At 38.0% G+C, this 23,470-nt stretch overlaps 1 protein-coding gene across 5 annotated transcripts in view; it reads right to left on the bottom strand.

Moving 5' to 3' along the window:
• Positions 1 to 23,470, bottom strand: part of CACNA2D1 (calcium voltage-gated channel auxiliary subunit alpha2delta 1) — a 513,328-nt gene that overhangs the window by 36,276 nt on the left and 453,582 nt on the right. For all 5 annotated transcript variants that reach the window (XM_073809606.1, XM_073809607.1, XM_019940505.3 and 2 more), the window contains 3 exons: positions 17,487 to 17,563; positions 15,459 to 15,519; positions 7,632 to 7,729 (listed from right to left, as the gene is read on the bottom strand). In XM_073809606.1, coding sequence (XP_073665707.1) covers positions 7,632 to 7,729; positions 15,459 to 15,519; positions 17,487 to 17,563 — 236 coding nt within the window. The remainder of the gene's footprint in view (positions 1 to 7,631; positions 7,730 to 15,458; positions 15,520 to 17,486; positions 17,564 to 23,470) is intronic.

A 23,470-nucleotide genomic window follows, 5' to 3' on the forward strand; every position in this document is an offset into this window, starting at 1 on the left:
TTTAATAAATAGGGTAATTTTAGGAAGAAAAAACAGTTAAGATTTTTAAATGTTTTAAGAGCCCAGAATCCACAAATCTCTATGAGGTTTCAGAGTATAAATGATGCAAATTTCTCTGAAAGACAAATAAAATTGTTAAAAACTAACTACTAAAATTGAGCCATTCTAACTTGATTTACTTCAATAAAATGGTAAATTATAGATGTATATTTTTTAAGATTAACGTTAACTGTGATCAAGATAAAACCCCAGGACGAGGGGAAGATGGCGTAAGAGTAAGTCGAGGAGATCACCTTCCTCCCCCCAGATACACCAGAAATACATCTACACGTGGAACAACTCCTACAGAACACCTACTGAACGCTGGCAGAAGACCTCAGACCTCCCAAAAGGCAAGCAACTCCCCACGTAGGGCAAAAGAAAAAAGAATAAACAGAGACAAAAGGATAGCGACGGGACCTGCACCAGTGGGAGGGAGCCATGAAGGAGGAAAGGTTTCCACACACTAGGAGCCCCTTCACGGGCGGAGACTTTGGGTGGTGGAGGGGGGAGCTTCGGAGCCGAGGAGGAGAGCGCAGCAACAGGGGTGCGGAGGGCAAAGCGGAGAGATTCACGCACAGAGGATCGGTGGCGACCAGCACTCACCAGCCCTAGAGGCTTGTCTGCTCACCCGCCGGGGCGGGCGGGGCTGGGAGCTGAGACTCGGGCTTCTGTCGGAGCGCAGGGATAGGACTGGCGGCGTGAACACAGCCTGAAGGGGGATAGTGCACCACAGCTAGCCGGGAGGGAATCCGGGGAAAAGTCTGGACCTGCCGAAGAGGCAAGAGACTTTTTCTTCCCTCTTTGTTTCCTGGTGCGCGAGGAGAGGGGATTAAGAACGCTGCTTAAAGGAGCTCCGGAGACAGGAGCGAGCCGCGGCTAAAAGTGCGGATCCCAGAGACGTGCATGAGACGCTAAGGCTGCTGCCGCCGCCACCAAGAAGCCTGCGTGCGAGCACAGGTCACTACCCACACCCCCCCTTCCGGGGAGCCTGTGCAGCCCGCCACTGCCAGGGTCCCGGGATCCAGGGACAATTTCCCTGGGAGAACGCACGGCGCGCCTCAGGATGGTGCAACTTCACGCGAGCCTCTGCCGCCGCAGGCCTGCCCCGCACTCCGTGCCCCTCCCTCCCCATGGCCTGAGTGAGCCAGAGCCCCCAAATCAGTGGCTCTTTTAACCCCGTCCTGTCTGAGCAAAGAACAGAAGCCCTCCGGCGACCTACAAGCAGAGGCAGGGCCAAATCCAAAGCTGAGCCCCTGGGAGCTGTGAGAACAAAGAAGAGAAAGGGAAATCTCTCCCAGCAGCCTCAGAAGCAGCAGATTAAATCTCCACAATCAACTTGATGTACCCTGCATCTGTGGAATACATGAATAGACAACGAACCATCCCAAATTGAAGAGCCGTGTGGATGAAAGGCTCTTGGTGCTGCAGCCAGGAGTCAGTGCTGTGCCTCTGAGGTGGGAGAGCCAACTTCAGGACACTGGTCCACAAGAGACCTCCCAGCTCCACATAATATCAAACGGCAAAAATCTCCCAGAGATCTCCATCGCAACATCAGCACCCAGCTTCACTCAACGACCAGCAAGCTACAGAGCTGGACACCCTATGCCAAACAACTAGCAAGACAGGAACACAGCCCCACCCATTAGCAGAGAGGCTGCCTAAAATCATAATAAGGCCACAGACCAGACGTGGACCTGCCCACCAGAAAGACAAGATCCAGCCTCATCCACCAGAACACAGGCACTAGTCCCCTCCACCAGGAAGCCTACACTACCCACTGAACCAACCTTAGCCACTGGAGACAGACACCAAAAACAACGGGAACTACGAACCTGCAGCCTGCAAAAAGGAGACCCCAAACACAGTAAGATAAGCAAAATGAGAAGACAGAAAAACACACAGCAGATGAAGGAGCAAGATAAAAACCCACCAGACCTAACAAATGAAGAGGAAACAGGCAGTCTACCTGTAAAAGAATTCAGAATAATGATAGTAAAGATGATCCAAAATCTTGGAAATAGAAGAGACAAAATGCAAGAAACATTAAACAAGAACCTTGAAGAACTAAAGATGAAACAAACAATGATGAACAACACAATAAATGAAATGAAAAATACTCTAGATGGGATCAATAGCAGAATAACTGAGGCAGAAGAACGGATAAGTGACCTGGAAGATAAAATAGTGGAAATAACTCCTGCAGAGCAGAATAAAGAAAAAAGAATGAAAAGAACTGAGGACAGTCTCAGAGACCTCTGGGACAACACGAAAACACCAACATTCGAATTATAGGGGTTCCAGAAGAAGAAGAGAAAAAGAAAGGGACTGAGAAAATATTTGAAGAGATTATAGTTGAAAACTTCCCTAATATGGGAAAGGAAATAGTTAATCAAGTCCAGGAAGCACAGAGAGTCCCATACAGGGTAAATCCAAGGAGAAATATGCCAAGACACATATTAATCAAACTGTCAAAAATTAAATACAAAGAAAACATATTAAAAGCAGCAAGGGAAAAACAACAAATAACACACAAGGGAATCCCCATAAGGTTAACAGCTGATCTCTCAGCAGAAACTCTGTAAGCCAGAAGGGACTGGCAGGACATATTGAAAGTGATGAAGGAGAAAAACCTGCAAGCAAGATTACCCTACCCAGCAAGGATCTCACTCAGATTTGATGGAGAAATTAAAACCTTTACAGACAAGCAAAAGCTGAGAGAGTTCACCACCACCAAACGAGCTTTACAACAAATGCTAAAGGAACTTCTCTAGGCAGGAAACAAAAGAGAATGAAAAGACCTACAATAACGAACCCAAAACAGTTAAGAAAATGGGAATAGGAAAATACATATCGATTATTACCTTAAATGTAAATGGACTAAATGCTCCAGCCAAAAGATATAGACTGGCTGAATGGATACAAAAACAAGAGCCATATATATGCTGTCTACAAGAGACCCACTTCAAACCTCGAGACACATACAGACTGAAAGTAAGGGGATGGAAAAAGATATTCCATGCAAATGGAAACCAAAAGAAAGCTGGAGTAGCAATTCTCATATCAGACAAAATAGACTTTAAAATGAAGACTATTAGAAGAGACAAAGAAGGACACTACATAATGATCAAGGGATCGATCCAAGAGGAAGATATAAGAATTATAAATATTTATGCACCCAACATAGGAGCACCTCAATACATAAGGCAAATACTAACAGCCATAAAAGGGGAAATCAACAGTAACACATTCATAGTAGGGGACTTTTAACACCCTACTTTCACCAATGGACAGATCATCCAAAATGAAAATAAATACGGAAACACAAGCTTTAAATGATACATTAAACAAGATGGACTTAATTGATATTTATAGGACACTCCATCCAAAAACAACAGAATACACATTTTTCTCAAGTGCTCATGGAACATTCTCCAGGATAGATCATATCTTGGGTCACAAATCGAGCCTTGGTAAATTTAAGAAAATTGAGGGCTTCCCTGGTGACGCAGTGGTTGAGAGTCCGCCTGCCGATGCAGGGGACACGGGTTTGTGCCCCGGTCCGGGAAGATCCCACATGCCGCGGAGCGGCTGGGCCCATGAGACATGGCAGCTGAGCCTGCGTGTCCGGATCCTGTGCTCCGCAATGGGAGAGGCCACAACAGTGAAAGGCCCGTGTACCGAAAAAAAAAAAAAAAAAAAAAAAAAGAAAGAAAATTGAAATTGTATCAGGTATCTTTTCTGACCAGAATGCTATGAGACTAGATATCAATCACAGGAAAAGATCTGTAAAAAATACAAACACATGGAGGCTAAACAATACACTACTCAATAACGAAGTGATCACTGAAGAAATCAAAGAGGAAATCAAAAAATACCTAGAAACAAATGACAATGGAGACACAATGACCCAAAACCTATGGGATGCAGCAAAAGCAGTTCTAAGAGGGAAGTTTATAGCAATACAATCCTACCTTAAGAAACAGGAAACATCTCGAATAAACAACCTAACCTTGCACCTAAAGCAATTAAAGAAAGAAGAACAAAAAAACTCCAATGTTAGCAAGAGGAAAGAAATCATAAAAATCAGATCAGAAATAAAAAAGAAATGAAGGAAATGATAGCAAAGATCAATAAAACTAAAAGCTGGTTCTTTGAGAAGATAAAAATAATTGATAAACCATTAGCCAGACTCAATCAAGAAAATGAGGGAGAAGACTCAAATCAATAGAATTAGAAATGAAAAAGGAGAAGTAACAACTGACACTGCAGAGATACAAAAGATCATGAGAGATTACTAAAAGCAACTCTATGCCAATAAAATGGAAGAAATGGACAAATTCTTAGAAATGCACAACCTGCCAAGACTGAATCAGGAAGAAATAGAAAATATGAACAGACCAATCACAAGCACTGAAATTGAGACTGTGATTGAAAATCTTCCAACAAACAAAAGCCCAGGATCAGATGGCTTCACAGGCGAATTCTATCAAACATTTACAGAAGAGCTATCACCTATCCTTCTCAAACTCTTCCAAAATATAGCACAGGGAGGAACACTCCCAAACTCATTCTATGAGGCCACCATCACCTTGATACCAAAACCAGACAAGGATGTCACAAAGAAGGAAAACTACAGGCCAGTATCACTGATGAACATAGTTGCAAAAATCCTCAACAAAATACTAGCAAACAGAATCCAACAGCATATTAAAAGGATCATACACCATGATCAAGTGGGATTTATCCCAGGAATGCAAGGATTCTTCAATATACACATATCAATCAATGTGATAAACCATATTAACAAATTGAAGGAGAAAAACCATATGATCATCTCAATAGATGCAGAAAAAGCTTTCAACAAAATTCAACACTCATTTATGTTAAAAACCCTGCAGAAAGTAGGCATAGAGGGAACTTAGCTCAACATAATAAGGCCACATATGACAAACCCACAGCCAACATCATCCTCAATGGTGAAAAACTGAAAGCATTTCCACTAAGATCAGGAACAAGACAAGGTTGCCCACTCTCACCACTCTTATTCAACATCGTTTTGGAAGTTTTAGCCACAGCAATCAGAGAAGAAAAGGAAATAAAAGGAATCCAAATTGGAAAAGAAGAAGTAAAGCTGCCACTGTTTGCAGATGACATGATACTATACATAGAGAATCCTAAAGACGCTACCAGAAAACTACTAGAGCTAATCAATGAATTTGGTAAAGTAGCAGGATACAAAATTAATGCACAGAAATCTCTGGCATTCCTTTACACTAATGATGAAAAACGTGAAAGTGAAATCAAGAAAACATTCCCATTTACCACTGCAACAAAAAGAATAAAATATCTAGGAATAAACCTACCTAAGGAGACAAAAGACCCGTATGCAGGAAATTATAAGACACTGATGAAAGAAATTAAAGATGATACAAATAGATGGAGAGATATACCATGTTCTTGGATTGGAAGAATCAACATTGTGAAAATGACTCTACTACCCAAAGCAATCTATAGATTCAATGCAATCCCTATCAAGCTACCACTGGCATTTTTCACAGAACTAGAACAAAAAATTTCACAATTTGTATGGAAACACAAAAGACCCCGAATAGCCAAAGCAATCTTGAGAACGAAAAATGGAGCTGGAGGAATCAGGCTCCCTGACTTCAGACTATATTACAAAGCTACAGTAATCAAGACAGTATGGTACTGGCACAAAAACAGAAAGATCAATGGAACAGGATAGAAAGCCCAGAGATAAACCCACACACATATGGTCACCTTATCTTTGATAAAGGAGACAGGAATGTATAGTGGAGAAAGGACAGCCTCTTCAATAAGTGGTGCTGGGAAAACTGGACAGGTACATGTAAAAGTATGAGATTAGATCACTCCCTAACACCATACACAAAAATAAGCTCAAAGTGGATTAAAGACCTAAATGTAAGGCCAGAAACTATCAAACTCTTAGAGGAAAACATAGGCAGAACACTCTATGACATAAATCACAGCAAGATTCTTTTTGGCCCACCTCCCAGAGAAATGGAAATAAAAACAAAAATAAACAAATGGGACCTAATGAAACTTAAAAGCTTTTGCACAGCAAAGGAAACCGTAAACAAGACCAAAAGACAACCCTCAGAATGGGAGAAAATATTTGCAAATGAAGCAACTGACAGAGGATTAATCTCCAAAATTTATAAGCAGCTCATGCAGCTCAATAACAAAAAGCAGACAACCCAATCCAAAAATGGGCAGAAGACCTAAATAGACATTTCTCCAAAGAAAATATACAGTCTGCCAACAAACACATGAAAGAATGCTCAACATCATTAATCATTAGAGAAATGCAAATCAAAACTACAATGAGATATCATCTCACACCAGTCAGAATGGCCATCATCAAAAAATCTAGAAACAATAAATGCTGGAGAGGGTGTGGAGAAAAGGGAACATTCTTGCACTGCTCGTGGGAATGTAAGTTGGTACAGCCACTATGGAAAACAGTATGGAGGTTCCTTAAAAAACTACAAATAAAACTACCATATGACCCAGCAATCCCACTACTGGGCATATACCCTGAGAAGACCATAATTCAAAAAGAGTCATGTACCAAAATGTTCATTGCAGCTCTATTTAAAATAGCCCGGAGATGGAAACAACCTAAGTGTCCATCATCGAATGGATGGATAAAGAAGATGTGGCACATATATACAATGGAATATTACTCAGCCATAAAAAGAAACGAAATTGAGCTATTTGTAATTAGGTGGATAGACCTAGAGTCTGTCATACAGAGTGAAGTAAGTCAGAAAGAGAAAGATAAATACCGTATGCTAACACATATACATGGAATTTAAGAAAAAAAAATGTCATGAAGAACCTAGGAGTAAGACAGGAATAAAGACACAGACCTACTAGAGAATGGACTTGAGAATATGGGGAGGGGGAAGGGTAAGCTGTGACAAAGCGCGAGAGAGGCATGGACATATATACACTACGAAATGTAACGTAGATAGCTAGTGGGAAGCAGCCGCATAGCACAGGGAGATGAACTCGGTGCTTTGTGACCGCCTGGAGGGGTGGGATAGGGAGGGTGGGAGGGAGGGAGACGCAAGAGGGAAGAGATATTGGAACATATGTATATGTATAAGTGATTCACTTTGTTATAAAGCAGAAACTAACACACCATTGTAAAGCAATTATACTCTAACAGAGATGTAAAGAATAAATAAACTAAAATAAAATGTGTTTTCCGCTGCATAGAGGAAAGAACAATGCAATAAAGAACCTTCAAAAGATCATTCCAAATTCAGTTTCCCAAATTTGACAGGAACAAGGTAAGCATATACTATTTACATCTAACCTTTTGCAAGTATTGAATACCTGGATTTGAACACTGGATTTTACTTAATAACAGAATAAAATTTCTGTAATATATAAAAAAATTAAGGGTCAAATTATTACCATTAAAACTTCAAAAAGTAAATAAATAAACCAGCATACCAACAAACTAAATTGAACCACGATTTGACTACTTTGGATAATAACCACAGTGAAGCAATTATTGCAAATTAACGCATACTTACATGATGGGTTGTTCGGAGTTTTTCTATCAATAAGCTCATTAAAATTTAAAAGAAATTCGGTGTTATTATCTGATATTTTAAGATCATTGCAGTAATCTCTGAAAAAAATAGTTTAGGATATTAGGTGTTAAAATCACAACCTTACAAAAATGTACACAGTAAGCATAGGTAGTGAAAACACTTAATTTTTAAACTTTTTACTAGCTGCAAGACTTCGCAAGCTGTTGAATTCTGGTTATCTCCATTTCCTCATCCTTATAATGGAATAATACTTTAACATCAAGTGGTCAGGATTATATATTATATATTAAATATATTAACCATTTGAACTCTGGACAGAAGGTGCCCAATAAGTGTTGGCTTCTGTTACTCCTACTGTACTATTGTCATTTTATGCAGTAGGTTAGCAATTTACATATAGAAATTAACACTGAGAAATTTAAAGATATATATTTATCAAATATCTACAATAAACCCATTGTGTTAACGTTTTTTTGAGAAATTACTATTTTAAAAAATGGAGTAAAATAAAGTGGCATTGATTTAGTTATTTGCACATATCTGTAATTACTGACTTAAGAAAAGACACTAGTGTCTCTGTATTCAGCTGACTGCAAGATTGTTTTGGCACTTGAAAAAAGTAAGTGCTCACACAGATCATCAGTTGGAAAGGAGAATTATTTTAATAATCTTTTCAGATAATTGTGGGTGTTCTTTTCTCTTGAGTAACAATTTGTAACAATCAAGTAACAATCTTGATTATTTGCAATTTTTTGATTCATAATTTGTGATATGGAATCTGAAATAATACCAATGAACATTTTGTACTCTGTTATATTAAAATTCAATGCACCATCTTACATTTTGAATGAATCTTTTACCCATCATGATTTTTATCACATCATAAATTGGTTATTTGGAAGATATGAATAATGCAGATGTTCTAAACGGTAACATATTTTATTACACAATAATGAAAATTCACATTCATTAATAACATCACTGATCTCACCAGATAAGTCTATAACTATGGGGAAGCTGTCATGCTTACAGTAATGAATATGTAACTTTCCTAAAATTCTAATTTTTGTTTGAAGTTCAGGTTTTGTCATTGGGAACAAATACTTTCAGTTGTTTTCTTCAAAGTAAAAGGCTCACTTAACTAATTTTTGAGAAAATGTCTGCCAAATACCCAAGTCTGAATAACCACAGTTCCTCTGTCATTCATTCTTTCTAGTAAAATGATATCACCTGGAAAAAAAGCAAGAAGCTCCTATTTTAGCTCTCAATTCACACAATTTTTGGAGATAGGCAAGTTACTCTGGTATGCAGTAAAACTTCCTTTGTTTTTTTTACACAGAGTATTAAAAGACATATACTCATGGGTAAACCTCAGTAAAATTAATAATTCTTACTGCTTTAATCAAGGATATTTTAAAGTGACACTGGCTTTTTCCCCAATGTGGGTGCCTGGCAATGAAGATTACAGTGGCTACCAGTAGTCTTTAGTACCACTGTCTTGATTCCTGTTAAGGTATCAGCTCACCATTGCTTTTGTACTGTCACTGCAAATGTCAATATGATGAAAAACACAAATGCCATTTAACATTGTTAGGAAAACAGCTTTGTCCTTGCAGATTCTCTGAAAGAGACTTTGGAACCCACAGGGTTCTATACTTTGAGAACTGCTGTCCTAAGTGTTTTGGAAATTAAGAATAAATGTAAGGCAACATAAATATCATAAGAAGATTGCAATTATAACAACTAGGTTAATACAACTAACAGACTGGTTAATCAAATATTCAAGACAAAAATGCAATCAAAAAGTAAACATTTTCAGATGCAAAAAGTAAGCGTTATCTAAATACAAAGCTGCAGAGAGGAAAAGAATGTCAGAACTTCAAAAACGCGACTTCTCGGTTCATGGAAAATTTTCGTTTAAAGACAAGGTTTAAAAAGTTTTCATAATACCCATTAAATTACTGACAGAGCTAAAGTTGACTTCTTCCCACAATGCTATGCTTTTTTGGAAATAACACTAGCCTGGAAGTCAAAAGGCCAATACATTGAACTAGGATCGCACAGAATTAGAAGCTGATGGGAAGGTTTTAGAAGGATTAAATAGAATGTTTTAGAAGGACTAAATGAAATAATTATTAATAAAATCATTAATAAAACATGGAATTTTAAAATTCGATGTTATTGTCTAGAAGGCATTTCTAAAATTTTCTTTTAATCATTTAATCCTAAAAATAACTTTATCAGAAGGTAATTTAATATTTTAATAGTGAGGAAACTGAGATTCAAAGATATAAAAAGATTTACCCAAAGGCACCTAACTAGCAAGTGGTCAAGCCCTGAGGGGAAAGGGAAGCCAAGTCTTCAGATCCCTAATTAGTGTTTTAACATAACCTACACTGTGCTTTGAACTTTGTGAGCTTTTATAGTTACAAAGCTTCAGGCCAAAAGCAGCTTTGACCTCTACCAATAGAAGGCTGTCAGTGTTGTGAGCAGTTAGTTTAGACAACGTCATCATGTTATGTTTTGTTTCTGTTTTGATCCTTGCTGGCTCGGTTGTGCCCAACTTTGAAGGAATCTAAAGATATTATTGACCTTTTGATGTATCCTAATGGCAAAAGCAGTGAAAGTGCTAAACTACCATTAAGGAAAGTTGTTGAATTAGGACGTGAGTAGAAGTGAAAGAATTTAAACAACTACGACGTGAGAAAACACAACGCTGAACGTTGTGTCAGGGGAATGAGTTCTCCAGTAGTAAGAATGAGCCGGGACAACAGAAAGTTACACACCAGGCAGAGCAGGGTGCCTGTGCACTACGTAGTAAGTAGCAAGAGCCTGACTGAAATATTTGGGATGTGAATGTACGTCTAGACAGACAGCATCAACATCGGTTGCCTGTTAGCCTAATGATTGTTCAGCATAGGCCTGGGAGTTGACAACTGGAGATAATCAGCATTTCTTAAGATCTCTCCCAAAGGAACCACCCCAGGAAAGTGCATGACAGGCAATAACTGTGGTTACAACTGCTGAGTTCCCTCAGGACATGTGGGATAGACTTTGCTGATAAACTGTCTATGAGGCACTGTGTTTCTAAAAGAGATCGATCTTATGCATATTGATCATTACTTTTCTGAGGAATTTTTTTTTTCCCCTAAAAAAGATTAAAGTAGCAAGGTGGAGAAACCTCTGGATGGCTTTAAAGGAACAAATTCAATTTCGATTTGCTGAAAATACCTTCAGGGCCTCAAAGCTATATAATCTTTTTTGGTCACTTTGTGTTTCTGACCGAAATGGGATTTGTAACTTAAACGGCTGCAAACTAAAAGATCTTTGATATTAGAAATTTGGCAAATTATTTATTTCTAGAAAGTCAGTTTGTTCTCATTCTATTCCACGAACTTACATAGGTCATACATCTCAAATTAGCATTGAATTACTGGTGATCACATACTTTTCTTTCTTATTCTAACTTATCTTTGAAGTGCTTTCTCATTTCTGATTATCCAAGAAAGATAGAAAAATTAATCCATGTTGTAGACTTTCATCCCTATGACTGTAATTCTCTTAAAGATAGGAAAAATGCTCCACACATCTGTATTCTCCATGCTTTCCTTTCCAGTTTTCAAAATTTAAGGAAATTGCAAAAACCGAGTATTAACTAGGATCAAAGAGTTTAATTATTTAAGAATTAACAAAAATGGTTCTACCTTTAAATTTCACGAGCTTTCTTCTTTAAATTATTTTAAAATAACTGCTTTTTAACATCCTTTATTATTATTATTGGCCACACCACATGCCTTGCGGGATCTTAGTTCCCCAATCAGGGATTGAACCCGGGCCCATGGCAGTGTGCCAAGTCCTAACCACTGGACCACCAGGAAATTCCCATAATATCTTTTATTAAATAACTATCCCTCCTGCTCTGACCTCTTAATATAACCATCAGTAATAATAAATAAGGGCTTCCCTGGTGGCGCAGTGGTTGAGAGTCCGCCTGCCGATGCAGGGAACGTGGGTTCATGCCCCGGTCCGGGAAGATCCCGCATGCCGCAGAGTGGCTGGGCCCGTGAGCCATGGCCGCTGAGCCATGGCCTGCATGTCCGGAGCCTGTGCTCCGCAACGGGAGAGGCCACAGCAGTGAGAGGGCCGCGTACCGCAAAAAAATAATAATAAATAATATTTATTTAAGATCATGTCATACCAAGAGGTATGCTAAATATTCTGCATGCAATATTATCTCACTTAAAGCTTATAAAAACTGTATGAGGTAGGTATTATTGTTAGCACCATTTTACAAGTAAAGGAACTAAGATGCAGAGAATCTGAGTAACACAGCTATGACCATGAAAATCTGGGAAACAGATCCTGAAAGTCTTTCTCTAGAGTTTGCTTCACTGTTTCCCATTAATAACAGTGACAAAAACATATGCTGGATATTCTATGCTACATAAATGTCTCCCTTTTCTCACCAATTTTTTCTTTATCCCAACTTTCTATCAGTTTACTTTCCACAAATCTTTGAATACACATCCAATGCTCATGTTTCCAGGAAATGTTCCCTACAAAACTATTTTACTCAGCTGTACTGGACATTCTTTTGAGATTCCCTAAGTATTTGCATATTCAGTGTAGATATTTATACCTTAGAGTAGCAAGGAAACAGATTCAAATCCCGTATTATTTAACATCTCTAAAACTGTTTCCGGATCTGTGAAATAGGATAATATATAACACTAATTTATCAGAGAGCTCTTTTGAGGGGTAAATATAATCAAATCATACATGTGAATCATACATGTAAAAGGCTTAACACATGTTAACTGGGGTGAACACTCATTGTTTCTCCCACAAGCTACGACACTTCTTCCCTCCTCTGCTATTTGCTCCTTCCCCGAACACACAGGTGAATTCTAGTCTTCCAGCCAGTCATATTGATATTGAACGTGACAGGCCACAGAAATGATCCATATGCTAATCGTTGCTGAACTATAACAAAATCCACTGTCTATGAATTGGGAATTGAGATTGAGAGAGATATTTATCTTCTCTGGGAATTCCTGGACGTTTACCATGCTCGGAGGGAGAGTCTCAACACAGGGCACCCCGTATCTCAACCTCTTCTCACCCCTGTGCTACATTAATATTCCGCTTTCCAGCTAAAACTAGCTTTAGCAGTGGCCCAAAGTTACTTGTATCAAAAAATTGCTAGTAAGATTGTAGGTAGTATAATTAATAATATGATTTTTAAAATACTTTTCATACATTTATAGATTCTCCAGTCGTCAACTATTTATGAGGCCCCCACTGTGTGCCAATCAGTAGATTTGATATTGAGTATTGAATGGTAAGTCAGACAGATGCCATCATGTCTGTGTTGGGGAAAATAAAATGAAAGGTGGCCAGTACTCTAGTACGGGAAATACAGGATTCTATGAAGCAGTCAGCAAGGATGTCTAATCCAGTGATGATGGGAAAGAAATTCCCAGATCAAGGAGCTTTCAAGTTGGAGTTTGGGAAGGACCGGAGGTGTGTGTGTTCAATCCAAAATAGAAAAGAAAATGAGTAGATGAAAAGCAGTAAGGAGGAAAAAACAATGCATTTTAGGAAATAAGAAAAGTTTAGTGTGGCTAGACTTTAAAGCAGAGGTTGACAGACTGTTTCTTAAAGGGCAAGAGAGTAAATGATTCAGGCTCTATGGGCTAAAAGGTCTAGGCCACAACCCCTCCGCTCTGCCTTTGTAGTGAAAGCAGCCACGGGCAATACATCAACAAATGCCTGCGGCTGTGTTCTAATAAAACTTTACGTATAAAGTTTTACACGTAAAACTGCAGGCTGTAGCTTGTCAGCCCCTGATTTAGAGTACAGGGGACCACACTGGTAAACTGGGACCTAGTGACAGAAGATTTGAAAGCTTTCCTATACAGTATCGATTATCATGGGGATAATACGAAGCCACTGGTTAGTATTTAACAGCCGAGAAACATAATGTTATTGAAAGTTTAGAGACTCCCTCTGCTTACAGAAAGGAGACAGAAATTGGAAGTAAGGGAGAAATACTGGAGGCAGGGAGATCAATTAAGAGGCAGCCTTAGTAGTTTAAGTGAGGAAGGCACTAGCCTGAACTAGAACAAAGGCAGCAGAGTTTGACAGACATACTTGATACTCATAAGATAAATTCTATGTGGCAAGACTTGTTGATCGACCAGAAGTTCCATATAAAGGAAAGGGAGCAAAGACATCTATCAGGTCTCAAGACTGGGTATTTGGGGAGAACAGTATTTTTGTCACTGAGGCAACACAGAAAGAAGAGTTTTCCAAAGAGGACAAATGTTCAGGAGATCATGAATTTGGAGCACCTTGAAGAGAGATTCCTATTAGGCTCCATAAACATGAAGTCTCATATTAAAATAAGTAGGGTAGACATAAAGTCTGGAAATATATTGTTTGATCTTATATAATAATGTAAGGTCAATAAACCACATAGTATGCCTATTTTGTTTCTAGATGTTACCAACATCCTGTAGATTTGGGAGCCATCACCCCAAACTGTAGACACAGAATAGTGGGCATCTGTGGTATGTCTGTAGACTCAAAATAGGCAGATAAGAGAGCCCAGGCCAGCAGCTTCATATGAGTGATGTGTACAAGAAGGGAAGCTCATGAAAGAGACTGAATATGCAGCCAGGGAGGGAGGAAGAAAACCAGAAAAGTATGTCATTAAGCAAGAGGAGGCAGAATGTCAAAGCGTGGGATCAGCAGTGTCCAAGCCTGAAGGCAGTTCAAGCAGGAACACTGCTTGAGGGCAGAGTCACTCACAAAGCCAGAAATATGCTTAGTTAACAGAGATTTCTCAAAAAGTTATGTATATTCCCTACTTTCAATAAGAACCAAAAATTCAGATAGTCTTATGCAGAAATAGAAAGAATAACTGAGACCAGTTTTTAGGAGCCTTCTTAGAGCAATTTCTTTAAGAAGGAAAAATTGTGAGAATTGGATACTACAAGCTTCTGAATCTATTTTATTCAGTAGCCTAGGGTAATAGGAATTCTGTTGATTTGTCTTATTACATGTGTCTGATGGAGAGTGGGAGTCAAAAATGAAGGATAGAAATAGAAATAAAGAATAATCTTGGATCCTTGAATGGAGTTTCAAATAATTATAAGAAAATAGAGGTAGAGATGAAGATGTATATTAGAGCTACGGAAGGGGGATTATAAGCGAGAGAAGTAAAATTGGTTAGGAGGAAAGAATGCTAATCTTAAAAATTATGTGAGAAAATCTCACTGTATTAAAATATATTTCCCAAAAACTTGTGTTAAAAAAATCAATGATGTTGTCATTCTATGAGGCATACACATTCTTGTGTATATATACACATATATGTATATATCTGTACACATCTATGCATATCTATCTCTCTGTGTGTGTGTGTGTGTGTGTGTGTGTGTGTGTGTGTGTGTGTAGAGACAGAAAGTGAGAGTTTGTATGTGTATACATAGTCACAAATGCAAATTCACAACTCTTCGTTTTTCTTGGATATACCGTTGGTTCCAACAAAAGCAAAACCTCCATCTGTCCTATTCACTGCTGTATCCCCAAGTCAGCATATTCTTTAGCACACAGCAGCTAAGTACCTGAATGAGTAAATGAATGAAAGAACAGCATTCTCTTTCAGTTTTAAAGTTATTGTTTCCTTTGGTTCCATAATTTGGCATGGCATAATCCACAGCAGTCTTGACCCCAGCTCAGACCTGTTCTTGAAGCCCTACATATCCACAATGAGCTATAAAAAAAGAAAACAAAACCTACCTTGGTGCTATGAATGTATAGCCAGATTCTTCAAAATTATCCGGCTTCAACGTTTCTGAATCTGCAAAGATAATGTTACAGGGTTAGACAAACCGGAATATGCATCCTGAGATTTGATGTCAATAGGAAGGCATTAGAAAAATAACCTTACACGGAAAAATAAAAACAGACTATTTCCATCCTAAACTGAAACACATGAATGAATATAAAGATCCCCAATACTTTACAGTAATAAAATCAATTTTAATTTCATAACGTGGATTACAACAGTTATATCAAAGACAATGTTAGGTCTATGATTTTCCCATTTACTAACTAACCCTACTATAACCAAGATATCCTTTAAAAAGTGACTTTTGTCAATGTTACACCAGAGGTATTTATTTAAAATGTCAAATATTTTACCAATATCATGATAAAGAAAATGATTTTAATAAACCCATTAATGCCTTTAGTGAATTAATAGCATTCTTCATATTAGTATGAATTAGAAAGTGCAAGGATAAAAACACACAAGTATTTAAGAAAAAAACAGAAAGTGAAATAGGTTACGTATATAAACACAGGCATATCTTTCCCCCTTTTTTGCCGCTAAGGTCTGAGTGATCATGGAGGAAAATCTAGCAAATGAGAAGCACAGAGGATAGTATCCAATAGGAATGGAAATATCAGTGGAAATGTCAAGTGTACTAAACAAAAAGAAATTGAGCAACAAGAAAATACTTGCCCTTCATTCTGCCCTTTTTTGCTGTGAAAATCCATCAGAAAGAGAAAGCAGGGAAACAAAAAAAAAGAGGGTAAAAGCAAAGGGGGGTCACAAACAATATTTTATTCAATGACTTTCTTGAATAAAAATATTGTGCATAGATCAAAGGTTTATTTATGTACAGCTGTAGTCTGCAAGAAAAGACACATATTTTTGAAGACTGGAAAATATGTCCTGTCAATTACTACTAGAGCACCCTCTCTGTACTGTGGTTATTTCAAGGGTCTGTTTTGCAAAGTGGCTAACGCAAGTGCAATACCAATGATGCTAGCCTATAAACAGAAGCATTTACCAATCATCAAAGACCCACTACGCACCCCCTCATTTATCAAGTAAAGAACTAGCTCATGCAAAGTTGGTGGCTGTTAAAAGACCATCATATCTATCTATCAAGTGAAAGCGGAAATATAAAGGTCTAAATTACCACAATGTGCAATGAGAATCAGGACTGCAGAGACCAAAAAAGAACTGACAGAGAAAGGAAAGAAACTGTAGTTCATGTACAGTCAGAGGTAAAAGGTATACACATATATATATGCATATATATTTTTTACTTTATTGTAACAGACAAAATTTAGGTGGTTAGAAATAATTGAGTGATATGCAAAGGATATGATGGTCATTTTACTTTACTGAAGCTAGTCACCCAAAACAAAATAAAGATTAATCATGACTTGAAATATGCACTAGTGTTAATAATTACTCCACATTCCAAATGACGCTTAAAAAAAACCCCAAATTGATCCATTTGAATTACTGAAAACATTAATTTGGATAATTAGAAGAAAGTTAATTGCCAAACCAAAGCCAAAGACCAGTAAAATTTAATTTATTTCAACAAAGTCGACGATGTGGAGCATAATATCATTCTTGCCAAATGCAAAAAAAAAAAAAGAAAAACTTTACTACTACCAGCAGAGTGCCATGAGTAGAGACTGTGTGAAACATTTTGTGCCAGCTAGCAGACCCTTAAAACAATAGCAACAGAGGACACAGCACTGCAATGATTCTATGAGCACAAAGCAAGGCAGGGGAGGGTGGTAGGGACTGCCAGTGAGACTGGAGTACCTGCTCATATTCTATCCATGTAGAATACTTCTTGTTCCTTGCATGTTTGGAATGGGTTAGAATCATTGCTGTTGATTTGGTAATAACACCCACTAAAATGTATAAGCCTTGGGTATTCCAAAGTCTGGATGTATTTAAACCTCTGGCACTAGGAGATAACAAACAGACCCTGAAGTCGCTTTCACAGTACTTACATCTGGCCTGAGTTATTGTCTCTTCTATTTTGGCTTTTATATAGTAAAAACTGTAGGTTGGTAATACCAAGGCCAAACTGCAATAGAAACAAGAGAAGCATAAACACAAACAAACAAAAATGAAACATAACTTAAAGAAAAAAGACACATCAAGTTCATGGAAAATCCAAAGATCTTCCTCATGGGAAGGAAAAGACATATTACTTTGACAGGAAAATGCTTTCACCAAATAGGGTACTTAATTTGGTCTTGCCATCCAGTTCTCTACATTGTAGAGAATCAGAAGAGACACACGGAAAGTAAGCTACAAAATGTGCCCATAAATCAGCTGAAGAAGAAATGTCATGGATACTGTATTTTCAGAAAACTATATTAAAATACTTTGTGGACAAAAATAGAACAATACTAGGGCTACGTTTAAGCAAAGTAATTATATCATGCCAATTGGCTATCCCCTCTCTAACGAATTATACATAATGTTACAGTGCTTGCTAGCAAATGTACACTACTAAAAATTACAAATGAAAGATTATTATCATGACTAATTACACAATGCATGTAGTCTCTTTTGAGGGGTTAAATACCTAATATTGTACAACTCTTTTCTAGGCCATTTCCCCCATGTCTTTTGGAAGGGAAATTCAGGTTCCTTTATAGCACTTGCTCATCCCATTGGTTCTTACCCAACAGTGTAACTGTATTTATTTCAAGTTCATTAACTGTGGATATCCCATATCATTTGGCAGATTGCTGTTAGGCACAGTAGGAAAAACATCTTGACTTTAACAGTTTACAAGAGCCATGGGCTACTCTAGTCCCATGGTACACGTACACACTGGAGGAAAGCTCCAGTGCAAATCTTAAGCCAATTCTGAACATTTTAGACGCCAGGACTGTCCAACAAGCCTGTCATCCAACCCTGTCTTAATATGACTGTACAAACTGAAAAGATGACAGGCAGGTAACCGCACTCATTTTGAAGCTGACAATGAATAAAACACACAAAATATTGGAATTGTTAAAAGGTATCAGAATAGGATGCACTTTCCCGTAACAACTGCATATGTGTAATTCTTCTACTCTCACGATGGCGGATACACATGTGCAGAACATAACTAATTATTCCACATCCATACTCACAGTTGCAAATGGTCTCTGCTATCCTTTGAATACAGAAGGAAACTAATGAACTAATGCCAAAAATGAGGTTATCTCTAAGATTTCCAATGCAACTATTATTAAAAAACGACGCTTAATTAATGTGAGCAATTGAGTTATTCAGCATTCATTTTTACAATTTAACCCCAATTTTAGCAATGCACAGAAAAATGTGTGCATTTCTAGGCTTCTGAGTATTTCTAGGCATTTGCAGAAGATCTTCTTTTAAATCACTCAAGCCTCATGTTTCCCAGGCTTTGAGGATGGATGTCCAAAGTGTAATGCTGTTATGCATTTTTTATGAGCAATATAGAACAGGACAAAATATAAAATTCCAGGTTTTTCTTCTTCTGAATATATGCTAAAAATTCACTCTATGACGAGGAAAAATGCAAGGGCTTATTTGCTACAATTTAATTATGCAGTCAAGATAGCAAACTAAGTGGATGCTTGTTACCTCCAATTTCCAAATCTTTCTCCATCATTAAGTAATTCATAAACTTTCCTTACGGGAAAAGGTCAGAGAAATAAAATGTTATGTAGATTTAATGAAAATCTCCACATTCATTTTAAAGGTAACTTCCTTTAAGGGGAGGCAGAGATTAAAATTAAAATAAGCAGTGCAATTAGTCTGAAAGCAAGATGACCTTTCATGATTCACTTGCCATTTATAAAATGTAGAGCAGAATTAGTGAGCATTTGAAGACTGTCTCCCACAAATGCCTCTCAAGGGAAATTAGGACATTTTTATTGCCCTATCAGCATTTATTGCTAAGAGAAACTTCAAATTAAGACCGATAACATTACATCATGTGGCTGCTACAGTGTCACACTGTAAGCTTGGGTTACATCTCATGTACCATAAAAAATAGTGTGGAAACCCATGAGGAACACAATAGACGCTTTAAAACTGACATATCGAATATACATTTTATTGGCCTGCAAGTCTCAGGTCGCTATTAATAGCTATACTTTATTTTATAGAAAAATATGGTTACACATAATTTAATGATTTTTTTCTTCAGGCAACAGTTATTTCTTCAACCTATAGCAGATAAGCTCTTCAATCAACATTCTGAGTCAAGGATGCTGCCATATGCAGTGTTTGCTGTCTCTCTCCTTATAAAACCAACAAATCAAGTCTGCTTTATTTTCTCCCAGGGGTAAAAGTCTAATAAAGCCAGTGGCCACCAGATGGATGGTACAGCCCATGCAATATTTTTGTGACTCCCATAAACATGGTTAACTTAGTTAAATGGAATATAACACACTTTTCAACTCATTTATATCACCATAAAAATCAAACTCTTCATTAAAAAAAAGAGAACATTCTGTTAAAATAACTACTATATTTCAAAATATGTTATATCAAGTTATATCAAGGCTTAAGGAGACAGAAATCACTAAGTGAAATTTGATACCTAATTCATTAAATAAAAACACTGCCATTTTTCCCCTTCAATTTAGATGTAATATGTTGTTCTAGGCTTCTTATTTGTGGATTTATTTGTACGGAGATTCAGAGGAGTACTTACAATGGAAATAGATTTAATCTGGCTCTGAGTTGTAGATTTGTGAAGAGAATGTGTGAAGAAAACATGCAAAGGTGTGAACTTAGGGCTTGTTCAGAGAACAGTGGTTTGTATGGGTAGTGCAGTGGGCGAAATGACAGGGCAGACAGGTTAGGCTAGAAATGTGTGATGTGAATTTCAGACTTGGAATCCAAACTTGGATAAAAATGGAAAGAGACTAAAGTTTTGTGAACAAGGAGAGACGTACTCAGAACTGGAGAAAAGAACATGAATCTGGCCACCTGTATTACAACTTGGTGTGTGAGGGAAAGGGGATGAATGCAGGAGACATTTGTGAGACTATTAAAAACATATTCAAGTAAGGTACAGTAAGAATTTAAAATTCCCCCAGAGTATAATTATGACTGCAGTAGGACCAACCATCAGAATGACTCACTGTCAGGGTCAAAAAGAAATGGCTTTTCTAACTTAGAATTTGTTTGTCTAAAAAACAAAGGCAGAGAGCACTTTCCCACATGTGCATCCAACATTTCCTTTTATCATGAAATCATCGCTAACGAGACAGGGCTCCCAGATTTCCTGTTGGCTGTCACACCTTCTGACAAGTTTATCCAAAAAAATGAAAGGTGGTAATAACCATGGAAACGGAAAGAAAAATAATTACTTATGTATGTACATAAAGATTGTATATGCGTAAAGAGATGCCTAATAGAAATGAGAGAGAGAAATCAAGAGACGCAAGTAAAGTAAACATTCATTCTGGTGTTATTCAGTAGGTTCAAAATTATGTCAAAAACTGGAAAACTGGAGAAAGACTGGCAGGTAGTGTCTCATGACATTGGTAACCGTGTGCCCTTCTTCTAGACCTAGTCTGCATGCCATGCTAGCAACCCAGTACTAGGGGAATCCCCAGCACTCTAGGCTCCCCTGAAAAGTTATGTGTATGTTCTGGGGCAGAGTGGGGAGGAGTGTTGTTTCGTTTTATTAGGAAAAGAACAGTTGAGTCCACCACAGCCTATTAAGCAGGCTACATATTAACTGTATATTAATATGTAGTTAAAGAGGCCCTCATATTTGAGTATTGCAATGGAAGTTTGGAAACTATTATTTGGATTTGACAGAATGAGACAAATTGAAAATCTAAATATTTAACTGTGTAAATATTTACAGAATGTCTACTGTGTGCCACTGACTTATGAGCTGAGGATTCAAAAATAAATGAAGCAGGCAACAATCTTAGAATCTCAGAGTCTAACAATCTCAGAACTTTGCCCTCTTAGAACTTATAGTGAAGGAAGACAAACAACAAACAGTAGAAATAAATTTCTTTATATATGCTTCATATATACGTGTGTGTATGTGCATATACACATATATAATATCAAATGATAGTGAGGCACTTTACATTTTAGGTAGGATTATTGGGGAAGGCCTTATTGGGGCGACAATAAAGTAAGTGAAGGTGTGAAGATGGAGTAAGCATGTGAATACCTGGGGAAAATTCATCCTAGGCAGAAATAACTTCGGGTGCAAAGGTCCTGAGGCAGAATGGTCCCGGGTTTATGAGGACTAGCAAGGAGGATAGTGTAGCTCTAACATGAAGGTGGTTCAGTGGAGAACGTGAGAAGGTAACTTCAGATAACTGATGACAAATTAGGTCAGATGCTGTTAAGTCCTCTAATGGTCATGACAAACTTCGGATTTTACAGAGATTAAGATAGCAAATTATTGGAGAATTTTGACTAGAGAAATGAAACAATATAACTCAAGTATTAATAATATCACTCTTGTTATTGTGTTGTGAATAGAAATAGAGATAGGAGATGGAGATATAGATGCAAGTCGTTATGTGGTAGAAGGTCTCTTCTGATTGCTTCCTATTTCACTGAGAAAAACAGAAGTAAAGACATCATCTGAGAGAAAAATGGATGGGAAAGAGATGGGTTTGAGGAGTGAAGAGAGGCTATCAAAAGTCATCTAGAAGCATCCTAAATTTACTGGACTATTGAGATCAGCAGGCACTACTGAAGTACACTTAAGGTTAAAGGTCCTGAATTTTGGATGTCACCAGTCAAGGAATATTTTATTTCTCCCATTTGTAGCTGTGTGGGTGCAGTGTGGTGTTGGTAATAATTTAACCAGGATTGGGACTGGTCAAACTACTGTTTGCCAAACCTAAGTATGATGCAGGGAGTTGATGGTATGTGTAAGAGAGTGAACGTAGTAAGACCCAAAGAATTTATGTTGAATAAAGAGGGGTACAAGGACGTGAGGAAGGCAAGGACAGTGAAAGGTCGAAGGGGTTGATGGATTTCAGGTCTCAATTGAGTCAAAGGATTGTTGCAGTTGGACTATTAGAAGGAGGGGTTGGAAAGCTAAAATGTATTACTCTGAGAGTTGGATAAAAAAAATCTCAAACTAAGATTATGTAGGACTTGCAGTCTTAATGTTAGAGTTGTAAAACATGACCTTGTAGTAGGTAGCTAAGATAGGGGAATGACAAGATCATCAGAGGGGAGGAGATTTAAAAAAAAAAAAAAAAAAAAAGAGAGTCCAGGCACCAGAAAAATCATCTACGTCACTGGTATTTAAAGTGTGTCAAGGGACCTGGCCCACTTGCAAACTATCTATTACCAGCTCATGATTAATTAAGCATAGAAACTGAGAGTAAGCATTTAGAAATTTTTATAGCAATTTGACACATGAATTTCATGTCTATGAAATGTAATAAACATTTTTTTCCACTTGAGTTTTCATCTCTTTTAAAGTTTATTTTAGTAAACAATTTTCGTTTTATTTTATATAAGCGTGGGTATGTCTCAAATATTTTGAGAAACACTGATCCATGTGAATGGAGGAGAGTGTGGCAACCACACAGAAACTGATATCTTACAGGAACCAGAGGGAGATGACTGTTCAAAGGGAAGAATGGTGCGCGGTGTGGTCTGGTGACATGAGATCCAAAGATGGAAGGTGTTAGGGAGAGGAGGAAGAGAGAATAAGTAACAAGAAGGACATTTTCGTAACAGCCTCAGTATTATGAGGCTGTAGGAAGCAGGACCACAGGGAAAGCCGTGACCTTAGAGCAAACAAAACAAAAAATGCTCAGCAAGGGCTTCCCTGGTGGCGCAGTGGTTGAGAGTCCGCCTGCCGATGCAGGGGACGCGGGTTCGTGCCCTAGTCCGGGAAGATCCCACGTGCCGCGGAGTGGCTGGGCCCGTGAGTCATGGCTGCTGAGCCTGCGTGTCCGGAGCCTGTGCTCCGCAGCGGGAGAGGCCACAGCAGTGAGAGGCC

This window comes from Tursiops truncatus, chromosome 9 (genome assembly GCF_011762595.2).
Source record: "Tursiops truncatus isolate mTurTru1 chromosome 9, mTurTru1.mat.Y, whole genome shotgun sequence".
NCBI classification, from domain to species: Eukaryota; Metazoa; Chordata; class Mammalia; order Artiodactyla; family Delphinidae; genus Tursiops; species Tursiops truncatus.